The sequence below is a fragment of the Felis catus genome, chromosome B3, assembly GCF_018350175.1.
Source record: "Felis catus isolate Fca126 chromosome B3, F.catus_Fca126_mat1.0, whole genome shotgun sequence".
NCBI lineage: Eukaryota > Metazoa > Chordata > Mammalia > Carnivora > Felidae > Felis > Felis catus.
In genome coordinates, this window is record NC_058373.1 from 11,424,194 (window position 1) to 11,451,571 (window position 27,378).

The 27,378-nt window shown below is 51.2% G+C and overlaps 1 protein-coding gene and 1 long non-coding RNA gene across 2 annotated transcripts in view; one reads left to right on the forward strand and one right to left on the reverse strand.

The window, feature by feature from the left end:
* Positions 1-2,301: 2,301 nt before the first annotated feature.
* Positions 2,302-27,378, forward strand: part of ST8SIA2 (ST8 alpha-N-acetyl-neuraminide alpha-2,8-sialyltransferase 2) — a 67,341-nt gene continuing 42,264 nt past the window's right edge. The window contains exon 1 of the mRNA XM_011282740.4: positions 2,302-2,497. Coding sequence (XP_011281042.1) covers positions 2,400-2,497 — 98 coding nt within the window. The 5' untranslated portion in view covers positions 2,302-2,399. The remainder of the gene's footprint in view (positions 2,498-27,378) is intronic.
* On the reverse strand, positions 5,308-10,946 carry LOC123385818. Its single transcript, XR_006598878.1, has 3 exons — positions 8,762-10,946; positions 7,473-7,758; positions 5,308-5,718 (listed from the first exon to the last, which is right to left on the reverse strand). It is a non-coding gene; the product is annotated as an uncharacterized LOC123385818 (long non-coding RNA).

Consider the following 27,378-nt stretch of genomic DNA (forward strand, 5'->3'; position numbering starts at 1 on the left):
AGGGCAGGAAATGTCTCTCTCTCTCTCTCTCTCTCTCTCGCTCTCGCTCTCGCTCTCCCTCTCGCTCTCTCTTCCTCCCTCCTTCCCTCCCTCCCTCTCTCCTTCTCCCTCTCTCTCTCCTCTTCATAGCTCTAGCCTGAAGCACAGAGTGGCTAGCACAGGGTAGGTGCTCAATAAACATTGCTGAGTAATGAAGTGAATGAATAAGTGATTGAAATATTGAGTAGCGTAGCAGGTACAACCTGTTCTTTCTTACCTCTCCCTGTTCAGATATCACAACCATTCATCTCAGAAAAATAAAACAACAACAAATGCGATTCAACAACTCCTTAACCACCCATCCAGCAAGACAGAGGGAAAGATCAAGGCGATCAGAAGATGTGGAGACACGATGGTTAGACCATGTGGCCAGCCACACACACAGATGGTAAGCCGTCTTTTGATGCACGTTACCACCTCTAATGGACTGGGAGATGAACATCCAACATTGTACCTCAACATCACACTCCAAGAAAAATATGGGGTATTCTGGAGAAGCTCACTGTAGGAACGGAGGTGCAAGAGGCTGGGAAAGAAATTAAATGCTGTCGCGGGCACTGGTACACCCCTCCAATGGGGACAAGACGTCTGCTCCCCACAACCAAAGCTCTCCCCCTTTCTAAGGGCTGCTTCCCTTTCCTGCTCTCCAGGCAGGCTGATGGAACCCCTCCTGCAGAACTGAACTTATCTCCACTTCCAGGATCAACAACAGCTGTCCAGCAGCCTCCTAGCTTGGAAGCCTTGGTCCTGTCCCTCCTTCCTAACACAAAGAGGCAGGATTCTGGCCAAAAGCAGTGCTTTAAAGGCCCTCTTACCTCCCCAAGGTGACCCTGAAAGGACTTAGCCACTGCCAGCCCCTCCCCAAACCCTCTGAGAACGGGCTCTGAATTGGTGGCCCTAAAGAAATAGCCAATCTGCACCCTCCCCCCCCCTTTATTCTTCAGTCCTTTCCAGGCAGTTAAGATATTACACACAGCTTCTTGAACAGGACCCTTTTCCCCAAACTCAGACCTCAAAGACCCTTTCATAAACCCGACCATCACTTCTGGGAAGTTACATTTCCTGATTTCAGGATTGTTACAATTAGTGCAAGAAAAAAAAAATTAAGTAATTATCTAATTCCAGTAAAACTTAATGGGGCCCTTCCCAGGCTAATGGTTGGTGCAAAATGTAATTTGAGTTAAATTGTCTAAGGCTGGGGAAGCGAAAAATATTCGGCATGGGGGGCATTACCCCTTTGTGGGAGCCATATTTTCTAGGAGGCCTTTAGATCAAGGTAGGACTGGGTGGCGGGGGTGGGGGGTGTTGATTTTGCAAGGAGAGGGTAGGGAGAGGAAGCCCCTCTCTCTAGGGGCCCCTCTTCTGGGGAGAGGAAGCCCAGCCCAGAGTTAGAAGGGCGAGGGCCAAGGCAGGGTGGGCGCTGAGTCTGCCATTGTGGGTAGAGCCGCCACTCCGGCAAGAGCCCAGAGTTCTAGCCAAGGCTGTGTGACCTCAGGCAACTCGGGGAGCCTCTCCGGATCCACTCTCGGCTGTATCAGGGGTGACCAAGATGACCGCCCTGAGGGGGTGGTTTCTCACGGGCTGAGCACCTGGCCCTCAAATTGCAACCTGCATCTCCGCCGAAGTTGGCCTATCTTAGGTATCTTTTCTCTCCTCCCCTTCCCCCACCACCCCTCCTAATTCGTCAACTGCTGAAACATCTGCCTGGTTGAAACCGCCTCCTCGCCGAGCGCTGGGGGCAGTCCCCAGGTGTAGGTCTTTGTGTCGCCAAAACTTTGCAAGGAAGCGAGGGCGCTGGACAAAGAGCGAGCGCGGGAGGGCGTCTGCTAGCCGTCTGGGGACGCCGGGCGGTGCGCGCTCTTCCCTGGGCTCAGCGCGGTACCCGGACGCCCGCGGTGCCCCGAGCCCAGCCTCCCTAGGCGGGGAGTGGCAGGTTCTGGCCACATCCCAGCGCCCTCGGGAGCTGAGAGAGGAACCAGGCGGGAGAAGCAAAGGCGGATGGCTGGACATTGGAGTTGACTAGGGTGGGAGGAGGCGAGCTGAGGCGCGGAGCAAAGCTGTCAAACTGCACTCAGAGCCCCGCGCGGGGCGGAGGAGGGAGGGGAGGGGAGGGGGAGGGAGGAGACGGGAGGGGAGAGGAGGGGCGGGCAGGAGCGGAGAGGGAGCGAGCGGGCTCGCCGCGCCTGAGCAACCCCTGTCTGCCGCTGTCGCCGCCGCCGCCGCTGGCCCGCACTCGCCCGGAGCGCAGGGTGTCTGCCCCGCTGCGCGCCGCGCGCGGAGGCTCCGGCGCCCGCCGCTGCGCCCTCCAGCCCCAGCTCCTCGCGCCGGCCCGCGCGGGTCCCGGCGGGCGCGAACCCACCATGCAGCTGCAGTTCCGGAGCTGGATGCTGGCTGCGCTCACGCTGCTCGTGGTCTTCCTCATCTTCGCGGACATCTCGGAGATCGAAGAAGAAATCGGGTAAATAGCTGCGCCCAGGCCCGTGCGGAGCCCTGGCGGGATCTCTCCCACCCCGGTACTCCGCCCCCCACACCCGCTTTGTGTGCGCCGCGCCCCCCTAACGCTCAGCTGGAGAAGTGGGGGGAGGTTTCGGCCCGGGGAGGCGGTGCCGGGGGACCGGGACGGTTTGGGGAGCGGAGGACGGGGGGCGCGGCTGCCGTGGGGTGTCCCCAAGCGGGGAGCATGGGCAGCCTCCAGCTGGCCCGCGTCAGGGAGCAGACTCGCCCACCCTACCCCCCTTCCCTAGCTTGTCCGCGGGCGCTGTCGCCGGGTCGAGGGAGGGCGCCGGGGAGTGTCTGGGGTGGGCGGAGGGGCCGAGAGTGGAGGAGGCAGGAGTTTCTTTGTCTCCAGCTCGGCCGCTTTCTCGCCTTGGCAAAGTGGGCAGGGGGCGCGCGGGGATCTCTGCGCTGGGGGAGGGGATCCCCGGGTCGGAGCGGAGGGCGGGGGCTCTGCACTGGCTCCCGGGAAGGGGAGTGTCCCCAGTACCCACGGACTGGCACACGATCCTCCCGCCGGCCCGGGAGCCCGGCGTTGGGGCGCCGGCTGGTACCGCTAGAGGCGGAGCGCTTGGGGCTGCGCTGAGACTCTCGCTGTCGCCTGGCTTTGGACGCTCAGCCAACCCCGCGGCGCCCCCTGCGCCCCCGGGTTCCCGTGCGCTCCCAGCGCCGATACCGAGACCGAGACCTTTCGAGAAAGTCTGTACCGTCGCCGGGGGGTCTTCGAGGGCCCCCAGGCGCGCTGTCTCGCCCCGGCTTTTCTGGGATTTCTCCAGAGGTGGGGAGGGACCGCGAGCCCCTGCCCTTGGCGCGGCACTTCCAGGAGTGCGCACTTGCGGCTCGGGACGCACCCGCCGTGGGTCCGGGAGGCTGAGACTCGCGCCCCGCCCGGCCACCTCCCGCACGCTCCTCGCGGTCTCTCTGCTTCAGCGCCACAAAGAGCGTCCAACCCGCGGCAGGCAGGTGGGGAGGCAGCTAGGGTTCTGAGGGGCCCTGTGGAGAGCTTCCTGGCCCAGGGCAGGGAAAAGGTGAGGTCGCCGAGTGGGCAAAAGGTCCCCTCTTCCTTGGAGCTACGGCCGAGCCGGAGCCCTACTCGAGTCTGCGCCGCGCGCGCCCCCTCCTTTGTCCCATTTGTTGCCTTCATTATCACAGCGAGTTTAGGGCCCGCTATGCCGACACGTCCCTCAAAAGGGGAATGCCAGGATCCCAAGGCCCTAAGGACCCAGACCCCAGACCCGGGGGAGGCGCCCACCTCCTACTCTCTCCTTTTCTCCCTGCCCCTTCCCATCTCAGGAACCCAAGAATTCCTTCTGTGAACTCCACAGCACTTCAAGAACCCCTCTGTCTGCCTCTCCTTCGTCCTCGGTTTCCCCAAGAGCTTCGCAAACTTTCACAAATACTGTTCACTTAATACATGACGTGCTCCCAAGCGGAGATAGAGGAACACGCTACTTTCCGGAGCTGTTCGCCTCAAAAACCAGGGTCGGAAAGGAAATCAGGCAAGCCAAGTCTTGGGGTGATGGATGACCCGGTGGGGAGGGCCTTCCTCCCAGTTCTCCCTCTCTCCTCCCAGATGTGGGCTTGCGAGGCCCAAACCACTTGCTGGCCTTGCCAGGTGAGAGGGACGGATCAGCAGCTGCCCATTGTTCTACTATAAAAACCTAAGGAGTGCTGCACTCATTCAGGCTTATCCATTCCCCAAACTTTTACTGAATAGCTTCTACATGCCAGGGACTTTCAATTTTTAAAACACAGTCAGGAAATCACTTTGCGCATAACGCTGCACTTTCCTGCCAAATGCCTTATAGAGCCCCCACACCCCACATCAGGTTACTCCAACAGTGTATCCAGGAATAAGCCAGAAGGCCTGAGCTAAGAAGGACATTTGCATATATATTTAAAACCCAGGGCTTTTCTGCTATGCCTGTGCCCCTGGAGACCTGTTTCATTGGGAGGTTCCCTGTTTAGGCTGACCCTGGGGAAAACTGTCAGACAGGTCAAATGTGTTATCTTCTGTGGCATTATCCTTCCTTCTTGGTGCCCCTGTCCTCAGGGTGACCCCTGGCTAGACCACTTGTGACCCAAGCTTGAGAATATCCTCCCACTTCAATCCCTCCCCCAGGCTGCCCCACAAGTGTTTAAGTGGAGTGGAGCCGTATCTAGGATTCGCCGTGACTGGAGGAAGAAGGACATGGGGCAGAAGACTAGAATCCCAACAGGTCTGATATCGGCTTCAAAGCCAGGTTTCAAGCTCAGTCGTGTATATAACCCTTGGAACCAGCCCATCTTCGAGTAACCAGTAGGGGCTCAGTGGTTTAAGAGCCCTGGCACAGTGGCCAGTAAGGGGCGCCAGGAGTAGGGTTCTGTCTTCCTTATCAATAGTCCTTCCTGGGGGACCTGGAATCACACTGAAGACCATGGTGCTATTATACCAGGCATGCCCACCCTTCCCCAACTTGACCTCCCCTATGCTAGGGGAGATGGAAAATTACCTGCCGGAGAAGACGATGGTTCTGTAAAAGGATGGCTGTTTCTGGAAGGCAGTGAAGAGTGGGGACCTTGTGATTTTGGTAGGAAGGAAAGAAGGAAGGAAGGGGAGGTAGGGAAGGGGAAGGGGAAGGGAAGGGGAAGGGGAAGGGGAAGGGGAAGGGAAGGGAAGGGAAGGGAAGGGAAGGGAAGGGAAGGGAAGAAGGAAGGGAGGGAGGAAGCGAGGGAGGAAGGGAGGGAAGGAAGGAAAGAGGGAAGGAAGGAAGGAAGAGAGGGAGGGAAGGAAGGAAGAGAGGGAGGGAAGGAGGAAGGGAAGGAAAGAGTGAAGGAAGGAAGGGGAAAAAAGGAAGGAAGGGAGGGAGGGAGGAGAAAAAAAGGAAGAAAAAAAGGAAGGAAGACTTGTCTTTCTGGAGTAAATATTCAAAGGATTAAGGAATGAGAAGTGAACAAGAGAATTGTATATGCATATCAGGTCGAAAAAACTGAGATACACTTTTCTTAAGTTCTCCATCCCCTTTCTTGTAAAATGAAGCTTCTGGTATGGTAGTCTCAGAGGTCCTGTCCTGCCCAAGTAATCGTATGATGGGTTATGAGGGGCAGGATTTTCTTCCCGAAGCTTTTTCTGAGAGACTCGTTTCTTTTCCTCGGTGATGGTTTTCAACTTCTAACTTGCGCACTTGTGAAAATGCCTCCCTGGGGCTGGAAGAGAAAAGGAAATGTAGAAAGATGAATTCTCTGCAAAGCACTCAAACAAAGAGCAAATTCAAATTCTACATCCAACGTTGGATGGGGCTTTGATAAAACAGCCCCCATGGATTCATGCCATGCCCCAATTTTTAGACCCAGTTGTAAGCTACAATGTTTTTCTGATTGTCCCCTGAGCTTTAGTCTTACATGTAACCCACAAGAGAGGAGCGTGAAGCACGGCTGTCTTGCCCACCATGGTGTCCCCAGAACCCAGCGCACAGAGCATTCAATACACATCTATTGCACTGGCCCAGTGATGGCCATGCATGGCATCCTTGGGCAAAGCAGACACCCACACAGCCTTAGGATGGAAAGGAAGTGTGAGTTTCCCCCTAGGAAACCTCCTCCCTTTTTACAGTTAGGGTAAATTTGACCCTGAGAAGCAACTTCACCTATCCAACATCACACCCTGACCTGGTAAAGAGAGGCCAGGCCCGCACAGATCTCCATATTTGCAACCCAATCCCCTCCTCCCCAGAGGATCTCCATGAACATAAGAGTCTCTGGTTTCAAAGGAGGTAACTGGCAATAATAATAGTCATCGTGATAATGGTGAAGATGAAGGTGATGACGATCATTAGCATTTATTGATTTACTGAGTGCTTGCTAGGAGCCAAAGGCCATTCCAAGTGCTTCATAGATGTTAATACATGTTATCCTCATGGTCACCCAATGGTCACCTCCCACTGGCAACAAGAGCTACTATTTGTTGAGTTCTGTTGTGTCAAACATGGGCTAATTGCTTTAAAGTACCACTTCACTCAATCCTTACTGAACCTCCTTAAGCTAGGTACTTGTGGCTGTCTCCAAATTATCAATGAGGAAACTGAGGCACAGAGCGGTTTGGTGATCAAGCAAGTGACCCTAGTTCTGTGAGAAGCCAAAGCCTGTGCCCTTTTTTTTTTTAATTTTTATTTATTTTTGATAGAGAGCGAGTGGGGGAAGGGTAGAGAAAGAAGGAGAGAGAGAGAGAGAGAGAGAGAATATCCCAAGCAGGGTCCACACTGTCAGCACAGAGCCCCACGTGGGGCTCAACCTCAGAAGCTATGAGATCAGGCCCTGAGCCAGAATCAAGAGTTGGATGCTTAACCAACTGAGCCACCCAGACATCCCACAGCCTGTGCTCTTGACCACCTTGCTAGACTGCCCTGCCCTGTGGGTTCTTTCCCCCTGTGCCAATAGTAGGGAGTGGGTCTCAGAACTTAACCCATTCCCCAGGGATCTTCCACAGGCCCAGAGATTTCCTGAGAGACTGGTCTGGCCTCAGAACCTTATAAAGAGGGAAGGTGAATAAAGAAGACTGTGGCCTGAGCCACTGAGCGCCTGTCTCCCCAAAATGCCCCATTGGTCCAGTCAAGTTCAGTAATGGCGCCATCCCCCTGGCTTGCCAGACAAGCTCCCATGCCATAGGCATGGGCATCCTAGACTCACAGCTGGGGCCTTGGCTAAAGCTTCCGGAGGGAAAACTCTCATCCCTCTGCAAATCTGATTCAGATGTCAATTGAAAGAGAATGCTGGCATCTATGTGCCATATGACTGGGCATCCAGGGGCCTGGAGCAGGGGTGATAGTAAAGATATTTAACAACGGGTCTATTGGAAGAGACATCCAACACCCTGGCCAGGGGTCCCAGTGCACCTCAGGGAGACATCAGACCATGTCTGGGGAAAAGTAAAGGCAAGTTGGGGGGCAGGGGTGGGGTTCTACCTCTGGTCCTTGGCTGTGACCAGATCTGGGAGCAGGCAGCAACTGTGGCCGTCAGCCAAGAGTGAAGTGAGGTGCACCTTTTGGTGGTGGATGAGTCCAGGCTGATGTGAAAGAAAGCAAGCTCTCCTCTTTGAACATTTGAAGTGCAGGCACTTTGTAAGAAGCATACATATTTGCTCAAGACGATACAATCTTTTTTTTTCATTCTTTTTTTTTTTTTTTTTGGAAGAAGCTCATTCTTTTCCCCAGTCATGGTGTACTTCCCTCACCTCGCGTAGAAATATGACTGGAGGGTAAAATAAGAGAGAAAGCTCTGGTTTTTAAGTCACTTGCTCCAAGTCCTCTTGCCAACTGTTCCTAGCATCAAATTTAAATTGTAAATACAGATCCGTCTTAGAAACCAATTCACCACTCAGGGCCTCTTTCCCCTTATAAAGCAGGGTTGCTAGGTTTTTAAAAATTATTTAGGTTTTACAAATTGGGGATGTTGTGAGTTGCCAATTATAAATACTTCTCAGAGAGAGTGGAATTCCAGAAGGGCTCTCATGGCTTTTAGCACGGTGTACAAGGTAATACATAATCTGGCCCCTGCCTCCTGTTTCAGCCTCCCTGGGTTCCAGCCATTCTGTTTTGCTTACAATTTCCCAGGATGAGCCATGCCTCCATGCTTTTGCACATGTTCTTTCTCCTTTCTAGAAAAGCCTTTTTGCACATCCTATCCCTCCTGAGTCCCACCCCACCCTATCCTTCCTTCCCCTGCCTCCACTTTCAAGGCTGAGGTCTGGTATCAGTTCCTTTGTAAAGCATTTCCAGACCCCAGACCCTCCTTGGACAGTCCGCGGTAGCTGCCCCTCCTGTGTGTTCCCTTAGCATGCTGTCACGCCAGTATCCACGCCAATGAAGAGAGACTCGATTCTGTTTTAGTTCTCCCTGCCCCCAGGCCCCTGGTGATAAGCATATGGTCTAGTGCATAAAGCCCATAATAAATTTTTTTGGATGAGCAAGTTCAGGCCTAGGACTTGGCGAAAATAAGCTTTCAGTCTTTCTGCCCCCAAAGGTCTATACTAGTCTAATAACAAGTAAACACCCTCCACTTAGTCAGAAGGCCCTGCTTTTTCCGCCATATGCATCCAACATGGAGAGCACAGCCCTGTTAAGGGCATTGTTCATCATCTTAGAATGTTGGAGGCGGGCCAATGGAAAAGCCTTTCTAGTTTGTAAACGAAGGAGACCTGGTGGTATGTTCAGAACTGCCAGTTCAGATAAAAACCATAGCTGTAGAGACCCACCTGCAAGCCTCTGTTGAGCTCTTTATCCTCCACTGAGCCCCTTCCAGCCCTGCCACTGCCCAGAGTGCCAGTGCCGCCAGACGTCGTCCTTTTGCCCGGAGAGAAAGTGCCAGCCCTTGTGCGCCTGTATCACCTTAAGGCTTCCATACGGGTGCTAAGAGCAGACTTCACTTAGAGCCAACTATTTCCTTCCAAGGGCTGATCCCCAGAGAGGATGCTGGAAGTTGCATGTTTGAAACATTGGGAGGGTAAGAGACGTGAGGTCAGGTCAATGTGTGTGATCTCCAAGACTTTTGTTATTAAGCATTTTTAACTCGTGTTCTGATTTTCAAACACTGAGCAAACCAGGGAATCGTGATGGATGGGTCAAGACTTGTGGCAGCTGTGTGGACCCTAGAGAAGCTCCAGAGATTCTGGAGGAAGTTCTGGAGACAGATGGAAAGACAGAATGAACATAAATGCCATGGTGGGGGGAGGGGGGCGCAGGAGGGGTGGACACATCAGGTGGCCATCTCCTACCAGGGGATGGGGTAGGTCCATTTGTCCAAGAGAAGCCCCAGGGTGAGACACTTGGGTGCCATCTGGGTCCAGGAAAACTGTCTCCTGTGTCTGAATGACTGCCGGTCTGGGGCTTCTCCTTAAGTGTTGAGATTACTCACTCTCCTGGGTGGCAGCTGGGTTGGTTTTAAATTCTCCCCAGTCGCCTGCAATTCGTCACTAGGCTAGGAAGCTGCCCGGTGTCCTGACGGGACCTGTTTGTCCCCGCGTTTTCTCGGCTTCAGCTGTCACAGACTTCACAGCGGCAAGGGGAACTGCTCCATCTGGGGAGAGAGCAGTGGCTGTGACGAGACATGTATCCTGGTGACATGCCAGCAGGAGTGGCCCTTCCGGACACTTGTCCACTTGGAATCCTGATTCGCTGCTCTCGGAAATCCAGCGTCCGCCTTGCGGGGTGGGTGTGGGTGTGAGGTCCTAAATTGCTTTGCTCTGCAAACAAGGAGGCTCTTGCTTTGACCCAGACTTTCCCCGAACACTTTTGTGTTCTTATTGGAGGAACATGGAGGCCCTCAGCCCTGCCTGTAGCCCCTTTTTGAGGCTTAAAGTTTTTCCTTCCCCTCTAGCCTCTTAGTCAATGACTAAGGGGTCGAAATGATCCTTAGATCAGTGGTCCTGAAGGCTGATCTGCAGACGGGCGGTGATCTGAAAGGGAGAAGAGAAAGAAAAAAGAGAAAAAGCACAATGCATCCATGACAGTTATGTTCTTTTCAAGTTGCTCATCCCCATTGCTGACAATGACTCTTCTTTGTTCAGAGATGACGTCCTTTTTTCTTTGGGGTATTCCTCCCTGAAAGAGGGTGTCAGTAGATAGTGATTGTGACGGTCTTCCTTAGCCAAAGAGGTTGATAACCCTATGACTCCCCAAGTCCCAATCTTGGGGAAACATTACCCGCCCCTGAAATCAAACATACTGGGGTCCGAGTTTGCCTTGAAAGGTAAAGGGAGGTGGTTGCTTCTGGAAGCATGGCTTCACTACTCACACATCTTTTCTGCTCAGAGGCTGAAGCCAACAGAGAATAACGCATCACCTGCGGGTGTCTGCTCTGCACTGAATGATACTCTAGACCCGTGAGCCTTCTTCACCCCTGTAGCCTTCCCAGAAGTCCTGTGAGGGCTGTGTTACTGCCTCATCCACAGATGAGGAAACTGAGGCACAGAGCAGTTAAACAACTTGGCCAAAGTCACACAGCCAGTAAGCTGTGCAGAGCTGGGATTTGAACCCAGGCTCCGGGAAACAAGGAGGACTATCCAGAAACGATGTGCTAAATAGCATTCAGTAGGGAAGCAGGTATGCTCCTGCTCCAAAGGCTAAAGCTGGGAAACACAAAGGTCTGTGGGAAGCACCAGTGCCAAAAGAGACCCACGGGGCGGCGGGCCAGTGCCGAGACCGGGACAGCATCCTGCAGCCTAAGGACCACTGCCGCGTCGAATCACCCTGTGGCACAACGGTGCTCCCGCTCTGCCTTCCGTCTTTCTGCCTCCCCCAGCTACCTGCTTGCCCCGCCGAGTCTCATCACATCGGCTCTGGAGCACGGCATTTGTTTGCCTGTCTCATTACCAGACAGACAGATACACACTGAAGGAAGAGAGAAACAACACAAATGATTAAGGCCTGGAGCAATTTTCTTCTGGGGAAAGACAGAAGGGCTGGGGCTTTCAGCTTCCTCAGGCCGGGGGGGGGGGGGGGGGGGGGGGGGCTGGCGAGAAAGGAAGGAAGCTGCCAGGGAAGGGGACAGGCTTCTGCCGGGAGGAGGCACCCACCCAAGGAGCCCTGTGGCCTGGGGACTGCCTCTGGGCCCCCCGTTCTGCCAAGAGCCCCACGGGTCACCCGCTGAAGCCTCACAACCACCCTCTTTGCCCATTTGCAGAGGAGGAAGTGGAGGCCCGGAGAGGTTCCAGGATTTACTAAGGTCACGCAGGTGGGGAAAGTGAGGAGCTGGGGTTCCAGGCTGGTTTGCCTGATTCCACGGCCCACGCAGGCTGTAGCCGCTTTTGTGCACGGCAACTCCAAGGCGGCTGGTCCTGGTCTTCCAGCTCCCGAGGCCTCCTCTGTACACTCTGTGCCACACAGTTTGTACAGGGGACTGGGGACATCTGACACTGCACACTAGACTCATGGCAGGGCAGGTGAGCCTCCGAAACACAGCGATGGCCTTTGCCCTTGGGCGCACCGTTTCGGCAGATGCTGGGGGAAGGGGCAGCCGCGCTCAGACTCTGCCCGGTGAGGCGTGGGTGTGTGTCGCTAGTTACCCATCTCCGATTTCAAGAACAAGAACATTGGCTGCACTCGGAGGAGCGATACCCAGGATTAATTCACACCTTCTCTCTCGGTAAATGCCACCGTGGCTTAAATAATGAAGGGAGGAGGCAGAAGATATCCAGAGAAAATGAGTTGGTAAATTCATCAGGCCAGTGGCTTTCATTTGCCGTTCTCCTGTGAGAAGCAAATCCTCTCCTATTGAACCTCTGCAGTTCCCAAAATTTGGGAATTGGTGCTAAGAGGACCCTGGGTGATGTCTGACTATACCCTGATGGGTAGATTTAGTTCCAAGGAGAAGCAAAGAGAAGGGCAAGAGAGAAACCTGCAATGGTGCCTCTATCCCGGCCCTGGGCAGGATGCCTCTTGTGCTGCTGTGCACGAGGACGGCATGCTGACAAACGGCCTTGCATGGGTCCGCGTGGTCCAGCCTTGGGGGTGGAACCAGCCAAAGCGCCATGGCCCCTTCTCCAGCCTGCCTGGTGCTGCCCACCAAAGCTCCGACCTCTAGCAGTGTCAGAATAACTCATTTAGGTCTTCCCTGTAAATTTCTCTCAGCTGCCAACCTGAGGGTTACTGTGGGAACATTGAGGCTCTGGTCTCTTGAGAAATACTTATTGCCTGTGTGACCGCAGTCGGGTGCCCTCACCTCTCTGAGCTCCACTTTCCTAATCTAAATAATGGGGTCAATAATATCCAACTCACCGTGTTCTGAGGATTAAATAAAACACGGACTATGGGAATGAAAAATAGTGCAGCCGTTATGGAAATCAGGACGGTGGTTCCTCAAAAAATTAAAAATAGAATTATCGTACGATCCAGCAATTCCACGTCTGGGCGTCTACCCCAAAGAATTGAAAGCAGGGGCCTGGACAGGTATTTATATTCCTATGTTCACAGCAGTATTATTTACGGTGGCCCAAAGATGTCCATGGGTGGATGATAGGATAAGTAAAATGTGGCATATACGTACAATGGGATATTACTCAACCTTAAAAAGGAAGAAAACAACGTGGATGAGCTTTGAGGACATGATGCTCAATGAAATAAGCCAGTCACAAAAAGACAAATAGTGTATGATTCCACTTACAGGAGGGGCTTAGAGTCGTCAAATACATCCAGACAGGAAGTAGCAAGGTGGTGGCCTGGGGCTGGGGGAGGAGGGAGCTCCTATTTAATGGGTACAGAGTTTCAGTTTTGCAAGACGAGGAGAACTCTGGAGACTGGTTTTACAACCACGAGAATGTACTTAGCGCTACTGAACTGTGCAGTTAAAAATGGTTAAGATGGTGAATTTTATGTTATGCGCACTTTACCACAATTAAAAACACACATACAGATGCGAGCTGCCGAAAGAGTGTCTGGCAGGTGCTCAACACCCATTGATTTATTTTAAGAGGGTAGTTACGATATTAACCGAGCAACATCAATGGGAACGTGCTTTAGTTCAAAAAATAATATAGTGACTAAAAGCGTGGTGCGGAGGAAGTAGAGGGCGAAAAAGAAGAAGGGATGTAGACGTAGATTTACAGAAATACAAACTGGTGTTTGTTATATTTGGACACACTTGCTGCAGGTGAGCAAATACCCAACACCTGGGATTTAGGATTGTGGAAAGTGCAAACGCATAATTTGTGTGTGTGTGTGGCGTTCTGTAAATACGTGTTGGTCTGCCTGCCTGTCTCCATTCAGTGGAGGAGCCCATGAGGTCTCGTAAAAGCCCAAGCCACATGTAAGGCACCAAATGGTGGGGGAAGACAGTAGGGCGGTGGACAGCCAACTCATCCTCCCTAGCAGAACTAGGTCCCTAGCTGCCCCTTTCCTTACCACCTGCATTGGGGTCACCTGATCTAGTGTTTGGGGGTCAACAGTGAATCTGAAAACAGAAAAGAGCCCCCACATGCTAATGCCCAGAGATTTGGCTCTTTCTGGCCTAGGAAGGGCTGAGATACAGCTGTCTCTTCCCTTTTAGGCTCAGGCCACATGGTTCCCATAGCACAAGAGGAATGAGCAAGTGCTGTGGGTGGATTCCAGGGACGGGAAGTGCCAGAGCTGTGGCTCAGCATCACATGAGGGTGTAAGAACACACACACATTGCTAGCCCCACCCCGGAGGTTCTGATTCAGCAGGTCCCGAGTGGGGTCTGAGAATCCAAATCTCGAACAAGTCCCAAGGACCCTTGGTCCTTCCAGGCACCATCCTTTGCGAACCACTGGGCTAGAGGCTTGTCACTCAAAGGGCAGTCCTCAGACCAGCCACATGGCATCCTCTGGAGTTTTGGTGAAAATGAAAAATCTCAGGCCTCACCCCAGACCCAGACTTAATGAAATGGAATCTGCATTGTAACAAGACCCCAGGTAACTTGTGTATACACTCCCTCCATTGGTGGGAATAGTTGGTTTCTGCAGAGTCCCAGCCCAAGGCAGTGATGTAGGCCCATGAGACAAGGGGAAACGTGTCTGAGGATCCCTGTTACCCATCACAAAGTTGGCCTAGAGTTATGTTCAAATGGATGTCAAAAGACATTAATCATAATTATAGTCACTTGCTGGATGCCTGTGTATGCACCAGGAGCCTTTCATACATTGTTTCACACATTGATTATAAAGCCCCTGCAAAACCCACTTTATGGAGAGGTAAACTGAGACTGAGATAAAGTAACTACTTACTGAACACAAAAAAAAAGAACTGAATTTTCTCAAGGTCTAGCTGGCCATTTCCCAGGTGCTAGCAATTTAGCCCTAGAGATTAACCTGCTTCTCTCTCTTTGCCCCTCTCCCAGATGAGGCCCAAGATATGAGGCAAGGCAAGGAGAAATCCTAATCAAGTATTTAACTGACTTACTAAATCAGTTTTTAAGGAGGCTGCGGCCGGTCTGTACCAGAAACAACTTTGCAGGCCTACAGCACGTGATTGAAATTTCTGGAGAAGCTGGACAGCAGAGCACTCCTCGACTGGATCATGAGGCCCCCTCATGAGCTTGACTGAGAGGTGGTCATTCACACAGCAAATGGCACTCCCTTTACAGTTGGCACATACAATAACACTCCCCTAGAGTTCTTGGGGTTCCCGAGTGTTTTTGGTGACCTGCCCAGCCTACAGTCTCATTCCAAACTGTGCTCTGTTCCAGAAAGCAGAAGATTTGAGGGAGGAGGCCTCTGGGGGCGATCTAAGCCAAGTATAATGGAGCCTTTTAGAACCAACCTGCTCCTTCAGGTAAAGACAGCCTCTGGGCAGGTCGGTAGCCGAGAATTTAACTGCGTTTATTTTTGCCGTTACTTTCTACTCGGGGCAAGGGATATTGGTATTCTATTTATGGCAGTGATATAAAGATTCCTTTTGTGATAAATTCATTTACATTTTTAAGCGAGTCATTGCAAAGTAAAGTATTAAGTCAATAATGTGGAGCTGGCAGAACACGTGAAGGTGGATCCAGGAAACAATTGACGTCTATGCAGCGACCACGTGCTAGCCTTACTTCTTCCCCCTGGTCACTATCTGCCCCTTTGGTAGCAAACCTTCGACAACTCCTTGCAAAATTCCTATAGAGAAGAAGTGAGTTTAATCTTCCCAGAAAAGTACCTAGTGACAGATACATTTTCTCACTGTACCTGGGAAATTGCCCAGCGTGCAGATAAGGAATGGTCCGATGAAATAATCTTGTGAATGACTCAAAAGACAAGGACAATTTCGACTCGAGAGACCTCCCCACCCCCAGCAATGCCACTAGGTTAGACCCCTATCTTGCCGTCTGAGGGCATGCTCTCCTGCTTTTTTGCACAATCCCTTGGGCTTTATGGGTCTTGTGTGTCTTGCATGGTATCTTTCTTGCCTGCTAGACAGTAGCCCGAGGAAGGCTGGGACCATTTCAGACCTGGGCTCCATGGTACTTCCAGCTCCCTGCAGGGTGCCTGGCAGAGAGTAAGTGCTGGGTTGGAGAAGAAAAGAAGGAAAGGAGGGAATTAGCTCCTTGGGGTTCAGAAAGGCCCCTGACATCGACATCCTGAGATCATGTATATGTTTCTCTCCATGGCCAGAGGTGAGAAATGTATTGAGTTATATGAGCCCCTGCCATAGAACTGTCTTCTGTGAAATCCTTAGAGTTCTATCTTATTTATAGATGAAGCCCCACTTTCCTTCTTCCTGATTCCATGAAGAAAGACCAGCCCCCTGCTAAAGTATTCCTTGCAGGGTAATTCACGGTTCTATACCGGCTCCGTGGCCTGGTACACAGAAGCCAGAGGACTGGAGGGATGTGGCCAGAATCGGGAATCAGACAGGCTGGCTCCTGGCAGGCTGAGATTAAGCTGATAAAGAAGGAGATTAATAAGGGTCTGCAACCTCTTCCATCCTGTAGCATCAAGGAGGGTTTTTAAATCAATGCTGGTCTGACTGGCTTAATGGTACCTAATCTTACCTTTTGAAGCTGGAACATTTGGGAGTTGAGATCAATTGAGAGAAAATAAAGTAAAACGTGTTGACTTTTGGATTTCTTAGTCTTCATCAGAGTCCTATTGTGTAGCGTTGTTTTTATTTTCTGTCTTGGAAACAGGCGGAGATTAGCCACAGAGAGGGTCGTTCAGCCTGGACGAGGCAGTGGTCTGTTTACTTTTGCTCTTACTGTTTTCATCTGCCACAAGATGATCTCCGTGAGGGAAGGATCCGTTTCTGTCCCGTTCACCAGTGTGTCTCAAGTGCAGGGCACACGGTACGGGCTCGAGTGTCAGTTTCTCACATGCAACATTTCAGTGTAACCAGGGCATGCTATGCGCCACGGGCCAGTCTGCTGGAAAAGTCCATCTGCTCCCGATGCGGGGCCGGGGCAGAAACAGCAGCCTTCCTAGGTGTTCATGGTGCCCCTGGAGAAAAGCCCCGGGAGGCTCCTTGGTGCCTACTTTTCTGTGACAGAGACCATGAGCTCCATGCAGCCATCACAAAGCTGTGTGAGTAAAATGCATCCGACTCAGTGTATACAGGTGCTCAGAAGCCCTCTGTTGGATGCTGGCGCCGTGCAAAGCTGAACCCAGTACAGAGAAAGGACTCAAGGCATTTGTTGGTGTGACGGGACAGAGAATCCTTAGGGGTTGATGACAGGTGTGTCTGGAGTGAGCAACAGTTTGGAGACAGGGCTTTGGTTGTGGATTCGCCACCACCGGGCCGTTACCTTAACGGCAGGCCCTAAGCTTTCTGGGCCTCAGTTTCCCCATCTGTACAATGAACATTTGATGAACTCACACATCACAACTGGGTGCCTCCCTGGATGAGCTTCCCTGCTGGATGGAGTCCAGACTCCCTGGAAATAGCAAATGCTTTTGCTATGCCTCTGAATTCCTTGCCCTGAAATTTTAGAGCGGGGCAGTAATAGGTGCTGGTCTATTTTCACCCACCATCTGCTCTACATTAAATAGAATAAAAAGGCCACTGTCAGAGCGGGCAAGCTAACGCACGGAGCACCTGCCACACGCCAGGCATTGCAGTAGACACTTTCACATCTCAACAAAGCGCCTTGATAAACTTGCAAGAGAGGTGCAGCAGCATTGTTGTTTCCCACCTTCCAGCACCACTTGGAGACTCGTTCTATTACGGCAGGATTGGCGTTCCAGATAAATTATGCTCAATATTCCATGTTTCAGAAAAGCGCCTGAGTGTGTGTAATAAAATACGAAAAAGCTATTATCGAACATAGCTACGTTGGCGGATTTGGAAAGCCTTCTTCCTTTGGTTTTCAGGAAGATTCATCGTCACCAACCAACCTCTCGGGTGTGCAACGGCAGAGCCTGTCCTCGGCCGTGAGCCCTGCCTTGTAATAAAAATGAAAGTGACATTATTATGCTAACGGTACTGATGATTCGTACTACAGGAGTTCCAAAGAGGGAGTCCCCACCAAGGGCTGGGGACAAGGTAGACATTTTCTAGAGGAGACAGGATCAGGGTGGGACTTACAGGAAGGGTCCAAGGACTTAGCTGGAAAAAAAATGAAGGTGGTGATCCAGATGGGGAAAATGGCCCAAGGCAAAGAAGGTATGAGTGACAGCAAGGGGCTTGGCTGGAGTGAAGGCTTCTGGGTGCCTGGAGGTGGAGGGAAATATGCCAGGTCAGAGGGCTCAGAGCCAAGCTGTCTGTGCTGAGGAGCTCACACTTGGTTCTTCGGGGAGTCACTTCAGCTTAAGCTGGGGTCCAAAGACCTCTAAAGAGTCCGTGATGGGTCTCAGGAGATCTGTGAACCTCCTGAAATTGTAGGCATTTTTCTGGGCAAAGGATACATGTATTTTAAAGGATTCTCAAAGGGATCCACAAAACTGAAGACAAGATGCTATGGACAGTGGGGACCCCTGAGAGGTTTTGAACAGGAGTGCGCAGAGAATATGTGAGTTGCTCAGAAGGGGACAGGCTGGGGAGACCAGTCAGGTCATCTACAGGAGCAGCTTGGAGGGTGTGGGGTGTGGTCATGTCAATGGAAAGGAAGACAGAGTTAGGGCATCTTGGTACAGAGAAGAAGTGACAGCACTTTGGGGACCATCAGTGGTGGCCGGGACAATGGCTTGGTCTTAAACATGATGGTTTTAACAAGATGGAGTTTATCTATGTGGGAATGAAGACATTTAAAAATAACTGAAACACCAATTATTGGAGCACAGGGACAAAAGGCCAGGTGGTCCATTCTCCTTTATGTTTCAAGTATGGCCACAAAGGTGCTGAGATGGTGAGAGACTGTCTGTGGTCACCGAGATGGTGAGCAACAGGGGACCAATCCATGAGAGAATTATATTCAGGAGGGAGGTCATGGAAGATGGAGATGGAAATTGGAAGCCATTTGTAGGGAGACATTGACTGAAGCCACGAGTAGAGATGAAATCCCTAAAGCAGCAGAGACCCTAGGATTGAGCCTTGGCCATTGCCCTCATTTAGAGGGTGGGAAGGAGAGGACAAGACAGCAAAGGCCATGGAGAAGGATGGGCAGAAGGATGAGAGGGGAACCAAAGGAAAGGCAGTGAGTAAGAGAAGTGAGTGCTCCTGGCAGGAGGACCACACGAATGAGTGTCTCGGCTGGTGTCAGGCCCCTGGTGACCTGTGAGACAATGATGAGGTGGAAGGACAGTTCGAATCACGGGAATCTACCCCCAAAACCAACAGCACACTGTACGCACTGTATGTCAGCCAATTTGACAATAAATTATATTCAAAACAAAACAAAACAAAAAGAGGTCCCTGATCAAAGGAGCAGTGATCACAGTCTGGCCGTGCCAGAGGTTTGAGAAGGAAGGAGAAGCAGGTCAGGGGCGGGGAGACCAGGCAGAAGAACACTATTTTACAAAGGGAAGAATGCGTTTGTAAAAATAAGGCAGAGAAACCAGGAGTGGAAGGAGGAACGGGAGGTTCTACGATAAAGCCACAATGTTGAGGTGAAAACAGGCCCAGTATCAGAGGTGGGGAGGAGGAGAGGGGTGGGAATGAAGGTTCAGAGACCATATTCTGGAGTGGGGAGGGTCCAGAAACATGAATTTTAAAGGAGAGAAGGGGCGCCTGGGCGGCTCAGTTGGTTAAGCGTCCGACTTCGGCTCAGGTCATGATCTCACGGTTCGCGAGTTCGAGCCCCGCGTCGGGCTCTGTGCTGATGGCTCAGAGCCTGGAGCCTGCTTCAGATTCTGTGTCTCCCTCTCTCTCTGCCCCTCCCCCACTCGCACTCTGCCTCTCTCTCTCTCTCTCTCTCTCTCTCTCTCAAAAATAAATAAAGATTTAAAAAAAATTAAAGGAGGGAAGATTTGGGATCCACTGACCTATCAGGAGCTTCTTGCCTGCATGCTCTGGCCTCAGCTGACCCCTCTGCCTGGGGCTCTTTCCACAGTCCTTGGCAAGGCTGGCTCCTCATCAGATTCTAGGATCCTGACAAAATGCGGCTCCTTCAATAGCTCTTCCCCGACCACTGCCGAGTCGCCCCCCAGTCCACAGGTTCACCGCTCCCCCTGTTTTCTTCTCAGGGCCACTCTTCCTTTGCTGGGGCATTTGCTTTCCTCGGGTGTGTATGTGTCCACTTCCCGTCTCCAAATGGAGATGCTAAGCACCTTCAAACAGGGAGCTCCCTGTCTATCCCCACTGTGCCCCCAGGGCCCAGCTCAGGAGCCTGTCACATAGTAGGTGCTCAGTAAGTGCGTGCTCATTGGCACAAAATGACAGGAAGGCAGAGGAATTCAGCCGTGACCAACCTCTCCTCTCTGAAAAGTTTTAACGAGAACAATAATAAAATAAAACAAAGCATCTGCCAAGCTGTTTGTATGTATTCACCATCTCAGTGACTCTTCAGAGTTTACTCCCTTGAAGGAGTGAGGAGGCTCAGTTTTAAATACTCTGCTTGTGAAGGCGGAGCTAGGGAATCACCCTAAAGCCTGTGTTCTTTTGCTATTCATTTTTTGACAGCATTGGATCAAAGACGCCTTTCTGTCAAAAAAAAAAAAAAATGCCAGGCGGTGGTAGATGCCCTGTCCCCACTCCTCCCCATTCCAAACATGCCATACAAAACCCTTCACATGCCGGGGTGTTTTACCAGAGCATGAAAAGGGTTACATTCCCCATCCACTTGTCAGTCCGCTCTGGTCACATGGAGAGGAATTCTCTTTGCCTGTGGATTATTCTCAACTCCAGGGAGGGGCAGACTAGCCCCTCTCCCTCCACTTCACCCTAGCTTCTTCCCTGGCATATTCCATGGGAATTTGGTGGCAGGAGAAGTGGGGAGAGGGTAGTGCTCTCAAGCAGCCCCAGTACAAAGCCCAAAATTGTACCTTGAACCACTGTTCCCAGAGCACCATGCAGAGCCACCAGCCCAGACGCTGGAGGCAGACAGGCCTGTGACTGTGATGCTCCCAGGCCCCAATCTCCCCCTCTGGGAGTCTGGACTGAGGCTCAGGGCAAGAGGAAAAGCAAAGGAGGGGCTAGTTTCTAGTGCAGCGTTGCACCTCTCATTTGTGCATATTCACAACAGACACCAGGCACAGCCTGAACTCCCTGAAAAGCTGCTAGAAACATTCCATGCATGAGGGCCAAAGCCTTCTAGAATGAAAGGGTAGGAATCCAGTCGGATGGACAGTCCCAGACCCCTGCGCGCACACCCGTTATAGGACTTGGCTTCAAGCTTCCTCCTCTCCACTCTGCCCGGTGACGTTTTTGGGGCATCTGTCTGGAGTTAGGTGTAGTGTCCCAGGTACAACGACTGCCTGGCCCTGCTCTCTGGATTCTCGTCTGGGTTTGTTCCGGTCATACTAAGCCCCAGTTTGGACTCCACTCAGGCTTTGCCAGGCTTTACCTGCCCCCTCACCCCAGCCCCTTACACCACGTTCCTGATTTGGAGACAATCTGTCAGACAAAGCCAGGTTCAGATCCTGCCTCCAGCCCCTCCTTGCTGTAAATCCTTGGATTCAATGCTTACCGTCTCTAACTGAATGGGAATACTAAAAATGTCCAGCTCACAGGGCTGTGATAGAGATGGAAGGAGAAAATCCTCAGCGAGGGCGTGGCCGGTGAGTGCTGCATGCTAGGTGCCCAGCAGTAGTAACTCTGCATGGTCCCTCCTCTGGGCTCTGTCCACCCACACAAAGTTCTTCTTAAGCCCCCATCCAGACACCTGTTTCTAGATCGACCTGACACACCCTCTGTTGCCACCATCCTCCCTACGCCTATCCCTACCCCACCCCCACCTGCTACAAGCTTCAGTGATCTTTGTTGAGTGGACTCATTTTTCCATGCCCTAACTCAGCATGGCTGGAGGTCATGTTTTCCACCCTGAGCACCATCTCTGGGCTTTCCTCTAAGGCAATCAAGAGTGGGCTCACAGAGAGGACCGAAGGAGCAGAACCCCACCACGATCCCTCCCCAGAGCCCCAGACTCCTGCAGAACACAGGGCGGGGTTGACGATGGAGGCCACGACTGTCACCTGAAGACAGTGGGGCTAAGTATCCTTCCGGAGCGTGGGCTGGCTTCCTCTTACTGTTCTGTCAGTTGGTGATTCAATCAGTGAGCCTCAGGGAGCAGCCTTGCACTGTATTGTAGGAAGAACAAGGCTCCCAGATATTCCTTTCTAGCAGCTTCATCTTCTACACGTTGCAGGGGGCAAAGGGCTGGGGTCCTGGGTGTTCCTCTTCTGTCTATGGTTGACTTGGTCAATAAGCATCTTGTCAGTTGTCCCTGAGGAGCAAGAAATTAGTACCCCCCAGCCACTCCCTGCACATCATCAGGTCCGGCAGGGTTACTCTGCCTGGCATAAAATGGGCTTCTGCATCAGGGGAGTTAATGGAGAAGATGACGTGCACGTTGCTACCTGAGTAACAAAGAGTCGGTCCAGGGATCTCAAACTTCAGAGTCAGGTAGGACACATACGTAAGTGAGGCAGCTCAGTGTAATACACTGGGGAGTGGAGAGGACTGTGGCATATCCCCCGCCCCAACTCCAGGCAACGTGAGGCATGGCTGCTTCTCCTGTGTGTCCAGTACATGTCACTGCAGTCCCACAAAAAGACCCCACTTTATCAAGAAGGGCATCAAGACCTACAGAGGTCTAGAGCTGCGAAGGTAGAACCATCAGGAGCCAGAACCCCTAGTCCCCTAACTGATGGTCCTGGCTGGCCTCCTTCTTTTTTTTTAAAATTTTATTTATTTATTTTGAGAGAGACAGAGCGTCCAAGTGGAGGAGGGGCATAGAGACAGGGGGAGAGAGAATCCCAAGCAGGCTCCATGCTGTCAGTGCACAGCCTGACACAGGGCTCGAACTCATGAAGCCACAAGATCACAACCCGAGCCAAAACCAAGAGTTGGACGCTTAACCAACTGAGCCACCCAGGTGCCCCGTGGCTGTCCTCCTTCTGTATGACACAAACACTCCCTGCTGTTGACCGCTGGGCAGGCAGGGTGGGGACACATCTGACACCCAGAAAAAAACATGACTTCAAAGTCCTCTGTAACACTGGTGCCCTCGGGGGGTTTCCTCGGGAAAAGGCCACAGCTGGCATTAATGGGGATGCTGTTTCTGAATGTGGCTCTATCAAGAAGTGAACAAAAGACGGGGAAGAAAGGCCGGCTTAAGGTAGAGGCCTTTCAAGTGCTGGCGAGGTGGGTTCAAGAGCAAAGCACGGCGCGGTGGACGGGCATTCTGCTTCTCTTTAAAGAGCACAGATTTATCCACAGCAGGCCACATGAATGAAATGAGAAGTCTTCAGAGCTGCCAACCTCTTGCCTCAGGTTTTGCAAGAGTATATTTCCAACACAATGCGAAAGGGAAAAATGACAGCCAAGTTTAACATTGCGTCTGCAGCAGGTGGCCCAGGGACTGCCGATGATGGACGCTAAGTAACTGGCCAGGGGAGGCACTACCGTCTGAGTGCGTGTGTCCTCCCCCAAATTCACAGGTCACAATCCTAACCCTCAATGTGATGCTGTTAGGAAGTGGCGCCTTTGGGAAGTGATCAGGTCACAAGGGTGGGGCCCCCAGGATGGAATGAGTGCCCTCCGCGTAAACCCCATGGAGCACCCTCGCTTTCCCCACCACGCGAGGCTAGAACAAAGAGGGGGCCTCACCTAACTGTGCTGGCTCCCTGATCTCAATCTTCCAACCTCCAGGACAGTGAGCAATAAATTTCTGTTTATAAGCCACCCAGTCTCTGGTGTTGTTCCAGCAGCCCAAACGGACTCAGACAGTAGGATCGAATGAATTTTCATATAAAACCATTCCTAACTGTAGCTTCCAATGGCTGGATCATGTTTTGTCTTTACTGAGGCGGTGTGGGTAAAGAATCCAACTTGAATATTTCCCCAGTTAGCCCACCAGCTGCCTCAAGACTACTTGTTGAGCTAACCTTTGCTTCCTCTTAACCCCCTGGAGCCCCCTTGACAATATATTAAATCCTTATTTGCAGCTGGTGAAGGGTGGGGGTCAGGGACTGGCTTCTGTGGTCACAGGAGATCCCAATGCCTGCTCTGTCAGTGTTTCCACTGGGCCAAATCTTTTGGGGCCCAGTGGATCTTATTTTTAAAACCAAAACATGGAAATTAATATGTCTCTTGCACCCAGCCTGGCACATGGTGGGCTCAGGCAGATGAGGTTACTAATATTTTGCACTGATCTCTTGGAATCTGCATCCCCGTCCCAGGAATATGGTTTTTTTGTTTTTTTTTTTTTAAGTTTATTTATTTATTTTGAGAGAGACAGCGTGAGCAGGAGAGGGGCAGAAAGAGACAGGGAGAGAGAATCCCAAGCAGGATCTACCCTGTCAGCGCTGAGTCCACCACAGGGCGCAAACCCATGAACCATGAGATCAGGACCTGAGCCCAAACCGAGAGTCAGACACTTAACCAACTGAGCCACCTAGGCGCCCCAGGAATATGTTTTATTAATGTGTCCACCTGGGACAGGGATTGTCACCTGGATTGGAGAAAGCATCACTCTTAGGAAGTAAATTTTGGTGGGAAAAGAGATTTTTTCATTTGGGAAAAAAAAAAAACACATATTCTGCTATACTGTGTGTTTGAAAATTTTACATAACTCATATTTTGTGAGAAAAACCATAGAAAATACTGCTGGACAAAACCTTGCTGAGTTTGAATATAGAGAAAAATCAAGACTTTTAATTGGGGGCATCCTGTCAGGGGAGCAGTGAGAATCAAGGAGGGATTTTATGTCACTGTAAAGTGGAACCTTAAAGTGTTCAGAGGAGATGATTTAATATAATAATGGATTTTCTGAGCCAGAAGGAATCTTAACGATGCCCTGAGGACTCTAACCCATCTCTTCATTGGGGATCATTCATCATGTCATTATCTAGTAGCATATTTCCTCCAGAGGGAGAAGGTCTGTCCCATGGCCAGACCCAGGAAGCCCTGACTTTACCTCTTTACCTCTCCAGGAAGGAGGACACGGCCACTGGCGTCACACAATGACGGGGTTCAAATAAGACGGGGAATGAGTAACGTCCATTGAGAGATACTCACACAAGAGCTCTTCTGATGGTGTGATGAGGACGTAGACCAGATGGGAATGATGCCAGGAGGGGATGGAATGAGGAACACAGATGGTTAGTATAGACAGTGCATTAAGAAGTTTGCAAAGTGCTGGCAAGACACAGAGAAAGAAGTGAGGGGAAATGTCAAATTAAGGTTGGGGTGTTTATTTCAGAAAAGCAAATATAAGTATCTAAATGCTAGTGGGTATGAGCCAGTAACTCAGGAGCTGGGCTCCTGAGCCAGTCTACTGGGATCAAATCCTGGTGTCCCTACTTTGTCCCTGTGCTACCCTAAAAGAAGTATTTCAACTTCTCTGTGCCTGGGTGTCGTCTTATATAGAATGGATAAGATAAATATCAGAAGTATTACAGAGCTGAAAGGAGGCTGTTGACTATAAGGAAGGGAAAAGAAATAGTAGAACAAGAGTCTCAAAAGGCAGGAAGCAATGCAATTCAGAGCCCAGGTGGAAGCAGTGGGTTTGGATAAGAGATCAGCCAGCTTCTCTGTTTTAACAAAGGAAGGGAGGGGGTAGGCTCCTTCTATTTCCAAATATTCATTGGGCCCTGATGACATCCTGGCGCTGTGCCCAACACTGGTGGTGCAGCAGTCAACAAGACAGACACAACACTTCCATCACAAAGCTTACCTTCCAGGGGCAGAAGCAGACAGGGCGCTTAATACACAAACATGGTGATAAGAAGACAAAAGGAGATAGGAGTGAGAAGGGCCAAAATGGGAGAGGGGGGTGGGAAGAGCAGAGCAGATGCTATTTTATGGGATGGATAGAGAGGTCTCTCTGAGAAGGTGACATATGAGCCAAGGTTTGAACTAGCAGGGAGAGAGCCATGGAGATATCTGTAAAAAGAGTGTTCTAGGGAGAGGGCACAGCCAGTGCAAAGGCCCTGGGACTGTAGCACCCCTGGGGGAACAGGGGTAGGTGGGCAGTAGTATTGGAGGTGAGGCTGGGATTTCCCGTCTTCTTCCCCAAGCCATGCTTCTGGGAGGCTGAATCCTCTTCTCTACAGCAGAGGGACACTTTTAGCTTTTCTGACTCATCTATTCATTCAGCAGCACTCTCCAGAGCATGTTTGATGTGCAGGAGAAACACACCCACCCCTCGCAATATGGAGATGAGCAGGACCTTGTCCTATGCTTGGCCGCGTTCTGGCAAAGCCACATGCTAGGCGACACTGCAAGTGGTAGGGAACACTTGGGTGCAGATACAACCAGGACACTGAGTAGGACAAGTGCACTGGCTCGCTGGAAAGTGGGGTCTTCAGAATGGGGACAGGAGTCTGGGGGACTCGGAAAAGCCTCCATAGCCATGAACAACTTACAGAAGTCTTCTCTGCCAACAGCTTTACTATTTCCAGCTCAAGCAACACAATAAATATGTCTCCTCTCTGACTTACAGCTGCTTTGGTTTCTGGGTTTTTGAGTGCCCAGGATTTTGGAATGAAGCATTCTCTTAGAAGTCTTTCTATTATAAAGTCCATCGCCTTTATAGCATGGGTGTGGATTGGACCATCGATGAGTCCCACATGGATTGGTAATCGGTGCCTCAGTGTACTCTGAAAGGGATCTGGTTTGGATGATAAGTCATATGGCCCCCCTCTCCCCCACCCCATTACAAGGGACAGTCTGACGATGAGAAAGGATCGGGAATAAACATGGTACAAAATGTTTGGCGTCCGAGTGACTTGTTTACTTGAATTTTGATGTGCAGATGCCTCACCGCACCTTTATACAAAGATGAGGGAAATTGGCTGGCACATAATCAAAGCCCTAAGTTCACACAGATGTTTTCTGAAGTTGAGCAAAGGGAAGAGCCATGAGCTGGTTGCTTTTTGTACACCGACAGAAGCTGAGTAACAAGCAAAAGTTTGCCGAAATCAAAGCAAATGGATAAAATTTAATAATTTAACAATAAGCTAATATGTAAAGTGAGGACAGCAGAGAAGGGAGCTGAGTAGCCAACAGGGAGAGCGCAGGGGCATAAGAGAGACACCCACAGGGGTGTAAGAGCGACACCTGCGAGCTTGCTGACATAACCCTCCTCCCTGGCATCTACAGCAGATATCTCAATCGCCATGGCAACACCACGATCAAGGTGGAACCCCACACAGGTGTCTTCAGAGCTCTGTGCCCAGGGTGTTTCAGTATCTGTGAGGTTCAAGAGCTTCTGTACAGTAAGATTTGCTGTACAGGAAAAGGTGTCTCAGAGACTGTTGGGCACATCAGTAAAACTTTAGGCTTACCTGATGAGCAAGAAGCTGAGTTCATGGAACCAGAGGGGAGGGACAAACTGGTGACAGACATGGGTGGCATGGAAAATAAGTCTAAATTTGATGGAAATACCATACCCAAAGCGTCACCTGCTGCCTATAAAGTCAGAGCTGCTGTGACCTTTACAGTGACACGAAGTCCTGGCTGGCAATCCGGAAGTGACTGGTCAGTTCCTGCTTTCTATGTGATCCACGGTAGTTGTCACAGTGGGGAAGAGCTGGCAGTGCAGGAGGACATAGTCCTCCTGGTTGGAGCTGTGCCCAATCAGAAGGACATCATCAAAAACAAATATGGCAAAGACACCTCCCATGTGCAGGATGAGGGGCATTTTGCTCTTGACTTCCTAGAGCAGAGGTCAGCAAAGTGTGGCTCACAGGCCATAATCCAGCCAACTACCTGTTATCACGTGGCCCTCAAGCCAAGAATATTTGGACATTTTTTAAAAGCCAGGGTAAACAAAATCAAAGGAAGTCTAACACTAATATCGAGTGCTTTATAAATATTCTGCAGTGTTCTAAAGCCTTGCATTCAT